The 8,615-nt window shown below is 39.1% G+C and overlaps 1 protein-coding gene across 1 annotated transcript in view; it reads left to right on the top strand.

Moving 5' to 3' along the window:
- LOC109838513 (4-coumarate--CoA ligase-like 1) overlaps positions 1 to 8,615 on the top strand; it is a gene marked incomplete at its 5' end in the record, with an annotated part of 10,436 nt that overhangs the window by 563 nt on the left and 1,258 nt on the right. Inside the window, 3 exons of the mRNA XM_020406948.1 lie at positions 7 to 167; positions 1,499 to 1,688; positions 3,495 to 3,670. Coding sequence (XP_020262537.1) covers positions 7 to 167; positions 1,499 to 1,688; positions 3,495 to 3,670 — 527 coding nt within the window. The remainder of the gene's footprint in view (positions 1 to 6; positions 168 to 1,498; positions 1,689 to 3,494; positions 3,671 to 8,615) is intronic.

The raw sequence follows: 8,615 nt of genomic DNA, 5'->3' as shown, positions 1-8,615 counted from the left end.
GCTATTTGTACGCTGTGCCCCCTGTGATGACCGCGCTGGCGAAGCAGGGGAAGCCGACCGGGTATGATTTGAGCTCTTTGAGGAGGATTGCTGCGGGGGCGGCTCCTTTGGGCAAGGACGTGATGGAGGAGGTCTCCGAGATTTTTCCTCGTGCCGATATTATCCAGGTGAAGTTTTGTAGGAATATAGATACCGTGTCGGCGAAACTGATAGTATGGGTTTGTTAGTGGTTTCCCTCAATCAGCATAAGAATTCACATCATGTCTGTTGTATGTATGCATGCTTTCCTTCCTATCTGAACTATATTGTTGAAGCACAACTTGTTAGAAAAGTTGTCCCTGTATATTTGATTTTAGAAATTAGTATAGGTCTCCTAAGCTTAGGAACTAAAAAGAACATAACAAAATAATCTATATCCAGATAGAGTATGATATTAGGTTGTTAGTTTTTGTTAATAATTATTCATACCACGTGATAGGATACCCACCATTTATTTCGCTTCTGGTACGAGTTTGACTAAAATATATCAGAATGCTAGATAATGGTATTATTTTAAGAATATGCACATGTGCCGATCAGGTTCGGTTCACCTAATTCCATCAGAAAAGAAAAATTAGGAAGAAAGAGTCAGATGGGAACTATGAAATATAATATGCTCACAATTTCCTTTCTCTACCCCCCACCCAAAAAAAAGGAAAAAAGGAAAAAAAAAAGGAAACTAGTGAGGCATGAATAAAATTATTTGCTCATCTATTTCCATTATTTTCTATTTGTGCTCCTGTAAAACCCCAAGGTAGACACCACTGAACTACAAAATTTTATATTTTGAGAGGAAAAGTATTTGACGCTAAAATTTGAATGACATATTTATCAAATGCTGATACATCAGGCAGTCAAAACTGTACCATCCTATTATATTGTTTCCTGAAGCCCTTTCTCAGTTAAACGATGTTCCAGTTAGATAAACATTCATTTCAATCCATTTTAAGTCTGTATGAAATAGCTGCAGGTAATTCATCTGCTCTACCTTATCAACAATATTAATATTGATATCTATGCCTATGGTTCTGAAGTTAGATAATCGTGTTAGCAGTTAGCGTCAATTCCATCTGATTCAAAGAAAGCGACAATTTCTGTCCACATTGTATCCATCAGTAGTCGTTGCCAATGTAATAATAGTCATGATCATCTAATGAAGAAGTATCTTGTATTAAAATATTTTTCGTGGGAAATTATTATTTTCCCTTTCAGAACTGCTCTATTGAAACTTCCTTCTATATATGTGGCATTAGATTTCTTTACCTAGAAAAATTCACATCATCAGGAACAGAACATTCTGCCAGTGATAATCTTGTACAGTTGTGATACCACCATCCTCACATAAAGCTAGCTGGTAGCTTCCGGTTTCTTACGAATGCAAGTTCTACCTAGCCTCTTCTCATATGTGAAAAGCGTTGAAGCAAATTATGTTTAACAACATTTTAAACTTTCCAAGCAGGGATATGCTTTGACAGAGTCGTGCGGTGTGATGTCACTTGAGCTTCCTAAAGGAGCGCCTCGCCAATTTGGTTCTGCAGGTCACCTCATCTCAGGAGTTGAAGGCAAGGTTGTTAGTGTAGATACACTCAAGTCTCTTCCACCTAATCAACTTGGTGAGCTTTGCTTCCGTGGACCAAACATTATGCGAGGTATATTCTTTTGTTATATAATTTCAGAAAAGCAAACTTTTATTATATGTTAAATAGTTTTACTTCTTATAACATATATGGAAGAAATTGAGCAATCTCAAGTTAATTAATAAAAAAAGTTGCTCAAGAAGTAGGATATGGTTGACTTGTGCAGGAAATGTTAATGGTGATTTACGTAACATAACAAGCTCCGCTTAAACATGAAGAGCACTAAAGGATAGCAAGTCATGCTTAACAGACCAAAGCTACAATCAAAGTGATTTTGAATGTTGCGTAATTCGTTTGTGCAATTATCAGCAATTGATTCTATAAATCTAGTAACTTGCTTCACACAACACAGAAGCAAACCTCGGAATCCACCAAGAAACTCTATGAATCTATGAAGAAAGATAATTTTTCAATCGGTAAAAAAATATAAATAGAGGAAAATATTGTTTAAAAATCCTCTGCTTAAGTAGAAAACTTAACTGTCTCCTAATAGGATAGAATTTTTTTAAGAAAAATAGAAAGTATCAAAAACTATCCTAAAAGACTTCCTAGGATTGAGGAAATAAACCTGTCAAATTTTAATCAAAACCAAATTTATTTCCTAATAAAAAAGGACTCTTCCTTTATTACTAAAAAGAGAAAAAATACCATACAAAAAAAAATGTGGCAAATGAAATTTCGTGAAGCTGACCGTTGCAAACTGAAGTCCCGTAAGTTGTGACTCCGTCTCGTCGAAATATGCACTCCAGGGTTGAAGATATGACCTTTTCTTCGCCATCAAGTCAATCATCCATCTTGCGCCCTTGTTTGGGCGTATGGTGGTTGGATGGTGGTCCAACCGCTCCATGAACTCATTTACTATGTGTTCTACATCATCGTGTTACTAAGAAAAAATACGTTTAGCAAGTTCCAGTGTAATTCTCTCCAATATTCAATATTTAAACGTGCTATCCAAAGAAGGGATCTCGATGTCCTTTATGATTTACAGTTAGTTTTGATAGACCATTCACCTGAAAATCTATATAGTGTTTGTTGAATTAAGTTATTTGCTTATATTTTTTAGGATCTATTTAAGTTCTTATTCTGTTTACATGTACTACATTTTAGATGAAATATTAGAGCATCTCCAACCCAAAAACCCAAAATAGTGTAGTTTTTGCACTTAATTGGTTTAGTTTTTACACCAAATCACTATTTCATCTCCAACCCATTACACCAAATTTTATATCAAAAAGAATATTCCTTTTATGATTCTTATCTTCTAAATTTTTTATCTATTTAAAATATTTAACAAGTTATATATTATATAATTATATAATACATTACATATAATTAATTATAATAATATATTTTATGAATAAAATGCAAATATAAAAATAATGCTTAATCAAGTTAAAATATTACTTTCCTAAATTTACGTTTAATTTTTATTATTATAATACAACATAAATTTATTATTATAAAATATATTATTAAAATATTATTTTATGTTGTATTATTATTTATTATTATAGAAAATAATAATACAACATAAATTATTGTGTAATAAAATGGATATTTTATGAATTATGTGGTAAGTTATGTTGTATTATTATTTTTATCTAAATAATTAAAAAATTAGAAGGCTAAAAATTAAAAAAATGTTGCGCCAAAGCTACAGCGCTGCGCCAAATCTGGCGCAGCACTGTAGCACCTCATCAATTTAGCGCTACTTTTAGCGATCGGTTGGAGACATGGTTTTGCGCTAAAATGGGTTTTAGCGCTAGTTTAACATCATGTTGGAGATGCTCTTAGCTAATGTATTTGCAATTTGTTCAGGGTATTTCAACAATCCGCAAGCCACTGAGTTGACTATAGATAAGGAAGGGTGGTTACACACAGGTGATCTCGGGTACTTTAATGAAGAGGGACAGGTTTTTATCGTGGACCGCATAAAAGAATTGATTAAGTACAAAGGTTTTCAGGTAGCTCCAAAGATGAACTTCGGTTTCTTAACTTTTAAGATGACTTATATCTTCTTTTAGCACATTTTGGTGAACTGGAGTGTAGGTTAAATCAAGGAGCATAAGAAAATATTTGACGGAATTCTATAGGAAAAATGACAGGATATATTCTAATTTGTAACTAGATGCAATCATCAAATTAAGGTACAGTGAGTAAAAGGCATTAACGTCATAGTTGTATTATCCTAGACCCCAATGTTATTGAACCAGAGTTAATCTAGCTGTTAATTAATTAGCATGAATTTATTTGGAAATTTGTTTTATGTATGTTTGTGAAATTTTTATTTGCAATTTTATTTTTAGGTTATTGCTGGTAATTCTGAGTACGAGAAGAGAGGGATTTAGTTAAGGATGTAAGGTGAAAGATGTCTTACGGCACAGTGTTTCAAAATGATAAAAATGCGTATCTTTGTAAGGAGAACTCCCACGGTCTCATCTTCATGTTTTCGCTATTCTAAAATTTTATGCTACAAATCAAACTGCAAATTTTTACCAGCCAGGTGTGGAGAAGAATTGGAAAAAGCAGATTTTTGGTCATAAGTCGACTCATGCACAGGCATAAGTCGACTTATGGTAAGTCGACTTATGTTGGTGCATGAGTCGACTTACGTTCTGCTCTGGATTGTTGGTTTTTTGCTCTGCCAAGTCGACTTATCAGGTCTGATAAGTCGACTTATGATCTCTTCTCCAGTTGCTGTTTTTCGCTCTGCCAAGTCGACTTATGCAGACTGATAAGTCGACTTATGACGGGTTTTTTGGAAAGTTCAGGTTCCTATTTGCAGTCTGTTTGGGTTTCTGTTTTGGTATAAATACCAATACGATTTGAGGGTTTTGTGGGGAGAGTTTTGGGGTTTTGGAGCACAGAAAAAGAGAGATCTTTCTGAGCTATTTGTTAGGGTTATTGGTTGAGAGATTGAGAGATTTGTTGGTGAGATTAGTTGGTTCGTTTGAGCGATTTGTAATCTCAATTTGTACTCTCCTTCTCTATTAGTGAAAACCCAACCCCTTCTTGCCCCGTGGACGTAGGCAATTTGCCGAACCACGTAAAACCTTGGTGTTTGTGTTTTGTTTGGTCTTTCTCTCGGCGTTCGTTGGTTTGGTTTCTCAAAGCATCAGTCACAACAAGTGGTATCAGAGCACGGGCAACGCTTGGGCTATTTGGAGGAGTAGATCGCTTTGGAAGTTCATCTAGGGCTTCGTTTGGTGATAAAGGTGGGATCTTTTTTTGTAAAAATCTCGTCTTTTTCAGTTTGGATCTATTTCTCGTTTGTTTCCGCATTGGTTTGGTGGTGCCTTGAGGATTATGGCCGAGAAAGAAGGAGTTGTGGGCAGTACTTCCGGCGTGAAGACCGTCCAAAGCTTGAATATCCACTCAATGAAGATTGATGTGGAAAAGTTCAATGGCACAAACAATTTTGGACTTTGGCGATGCGAAGTCATGGATGCGCTCAACGCGCAAAATTTGGAAGATACGTTGGAGTTGGACGGGAAACCGGACAACATTGATGAGAAGGTTTGGAAAAAGATGAATCGAACGGCGTGTGGTGTGATTAGGTCTTGTCTCACTCAAGATCTAAAGTATGATGTGATCAATGAGACTTCTGCAAAGAAGATTTGGGAGATCCTTGAGAGCAAGTATTTGACCAAGAGTGTGGAGAATCGCTTGCATTTGAAGAGGAGGCTTTACCGCTTCCAGTTGAAGAAAGGAACCTCCATTGGTGATCACATGAACCACTACACGAAGCTTCTTGCGGATTTGGCGAATGTGGATGTTAAGATTGAAGATGAGGACAAGGCGTTGTTGCTATTGAGTTCCTTGCCTGACGAGGAATATGAGACCTTCGTTCTTACTCTTATTAATGGGAAGGCATCTCTTTCGTATAGTGAGGTCACCGCTGCACTTGTGAATTATCAGCTTCGAAAGAAGGATAAGGAGACTTCGTTTGAGCCGGTAGCGGGGGCGTTGGTCGCAAGAGCAAAGGGTCCAAACCGTAGTGGGAGGTCGCAGTCTAGAGGGGCACATCTTGGAGTTCGTAAGAATCAATGTGCCTTTTGCAAAGAAGATGGACATTGGAAAGCCGATTGCCCAAAGTTAGTTGATCGAGCCGGGAAGAATAAGGGAAAAGCTATTCAAGCTTCAGAGGCGAATGTTGTCAAGGCTAGTGGCAACGATTCAGATTCGGATTCTTCGGGCTACTCGTTATCTGCACTGCCGTCAGTTTGTGTTGCCTACTCTACAGAGTGGATATTGGATTCGGGTGCTACATACCACATTTGCCCTAGGAGGGATTGGTTCTCCAGCTTTCAGGAGTTGGAAAGAGGGGATTTCGTGCTCATGGGGAATGATCACAAATGCTCTATTGGTGGTATTGGTACTGTTCGGATCAGGATGAGTGACGGGGTGATTCGGGAGTTGGTTGGAGTGAGGTTCGTTCCTCAGTTGAAGAAGAACATCATTTCACTTGGAGCTTTGGAGGCAGCTGGCTATAGGGTGACCTTGGCGGATGCACGCTTGAAGGTTACATTTGGGTCCATGATTGTGATGAAGGGCGTCAGAAGAAGAAATTTGTATTATTTGCACGGAAGCACGGTGATTGATAGGGAAATGACGACTTCATCAGATTCGGCTAGACTGTGGCATTGTTTGGTGCTGGGGTATATGATTGGTAATACCGTGCATTGGTTGTTGAGGAGTGCTATGACCTGCAGATTGAAGTCCTGTGAGCACATTAGGATGAGCGAGACCGTGGTGGAGTTTGGCACTTCTATCCATCGAGCGAGGGGTCTTTTTGGAGGTGTTCAGTCAGGCATTTGGGGGCCTTCCAAGGAGGCATCATTGGGAGGTAATCGTATCTTGGTTTCCACAGTTGGTGATTGTTCTAGGCATTATTGGGTCGCGACCAGTTCCCGTTGGTGTAAAGTCCTAGAAGTCAACAACAATTGGAAGAAGTGTATTGGCAGAAAGGTAACTCATTGTTTCAGCTTTGGTAGGGGTCCTTTCTTGCGTTGGTGCCGAGCTCACGGCAATAGGAGACACTTCATTGGTGTGGAGACTTTGGGGCGACGAGATGAGATGACAGTTTCGATGGGTCGTTCCTTTCTGGAGGAGGATCGGCGTTTGATGTCGAGCATTGGCATTGGTGTGCGGGCTTCGACATATTTGGGTCATCTTATGCATAGGTCGCCGACTGCTGCTTTAGGAGTTATTAGATCTGGTGGAGCTGCTTCAGATTTTGGGTCGCGTCGGATATTTGGATACCCAGCATTTGGTCACATCGTGGATGTGAGATTGGATCCGATTGCGCGTTTGGGGTTCGGAGGCTCAGTTGATTATCGTTTGGGAGCTTCTGATTTTGTTCTGAGCAGGTATGTCACTTTTGACTCTCGGCAGGTGGAGAGTGTTGATCAGGTCATTTGGATATCGCAGCAGGTGGAGAGTGATGCTACTCCACGTTGGGTGGAGATTACTCCACATACTCCAGATCATACTGCGTCATTTGGGATTCCAGCTAAGGTGACACAGGTTGGAGATCATTTGGTTTTGGATGCAGATGATGGATTGGTTTTGGATTCAGTTGCAGCTGGTAGATATAGTTTGGATATGGCCATTGGTTTACCTCAGGTGGAGGTGTTTGATTTGTCTCAATTTGGGGTCATTGGGAATACTATCAGTTGCAGATCGTTTGGTGATATTGGAGAAGAGTTGCAGACTTTTCTATTTGATTGAGGGCCTTTGGAGGCCGTTTGGGTGAACTACGTGAAGGCTTGATTCCTTGGGCAAAGGATACGTAGGCAGTCATTTTGATGCAGCCGATTTGGTGAGCGACATCGACATTTGGGGTGAGTGTTCACACTCTCATTTGGGTCTCAGCATGTGAGGCATTTGTTTGGTTGGTGTCGGCTCAGTTTTGGGAAAACTTCGCCGAGGTGGAGAATTGTGGAGAAGAATTGGAAAAAGCAGATTTTTGGTCATAAGTCGACTCATGCACAGGCATAAGTCGACTTATGGTAAGTCGACTTATGTTGGTGCATGAGTCGACTTACGTTCTGCTCTGGATTGTTGGTTTTTTGCTCTGCCAAGTCGACTTATCAGGTCTGATAAGTCGACTTATGATCTCTTCTCCAGTTGCTGTTTTTCGCTCTGCCAAGTCGACTTATGCAGACTGATAAGTCGACTTATGACGGGTTTTTTGGAAAGTTCAGGTTCCTATTTGCAGTCTGTTTGGGTTTCTGTTTTGGTATAAATACCAATACGATTTGAGGGTTTTGTGGGGAGAGTTTTGGGGTTTTGGAGCACAGAAAAAGAGAGATCTTTCTGAGCTATTTGTTAGGGTTATTGGTTGAGAGATTGAGAGATTTGTTGGTGAGATTAGTTGGTTCGTTTGAGCGATTTGTAATCTCAATTTGTACTCTCCTTCTCTATTAGTGAAAACCCAACCCCTTCTTGCCCCGTGGACGTAGGCAATTTGCCGAACCACGTAAAACCTTGGTGTTTGTGTTTTGTTTGGTCTTTCTCTCGGCGTTCGTTGGTTTGGTTTCTCAAAGCATCAGTCACAACACCAGGATCTTTTAATGCTCTCATCATAACAAGTATAAATTATCTTTTATTAATTTCCATTTCCACAGCAGTAAAAGTCACCCCTTTTTGCTAGTTAGTCCTAGTTCTCTAATTTTGATCCACTAAGCAAGTGCCCTAGTTGCCCTCTTGTGGCATTGCTGTCTCAGCCAGAGAGTCACTAGTCTAGAGGAAATCTATGCATGAATGAGTGGGAGTTAAAACTTTTCCATTTTCAGTAATTTCTTGGAGAATAATGGTGCCTTATCAGTTTAAATTTCCGAATCCATGTTAATATGAAAAGCTTGGTTGATTGTGTGAAAGCTGCATCCTTGTTGGTCTTTTAACAAGGAAGCTCATAATAATGTCATTCGACCTTTT

The sequence above is a fragment of the Asparagus officinalis genome, chromosome 4 (genome assembly GCF_001876935.1).
Source record: "Asparagus officinalis chromosome 4, Aspof.V1, whole genome shotgun sequence".
Lineage (NCBI taxonomy): Eukaryota > Viridiplantae > Streptophyta > Magnoliopsida > Asparagales > Asparagaceae > Asparagus > Asparagus officinalis.
This window is presented reverse-complemented; position numbering and strand designations above follow the sequence as displayed.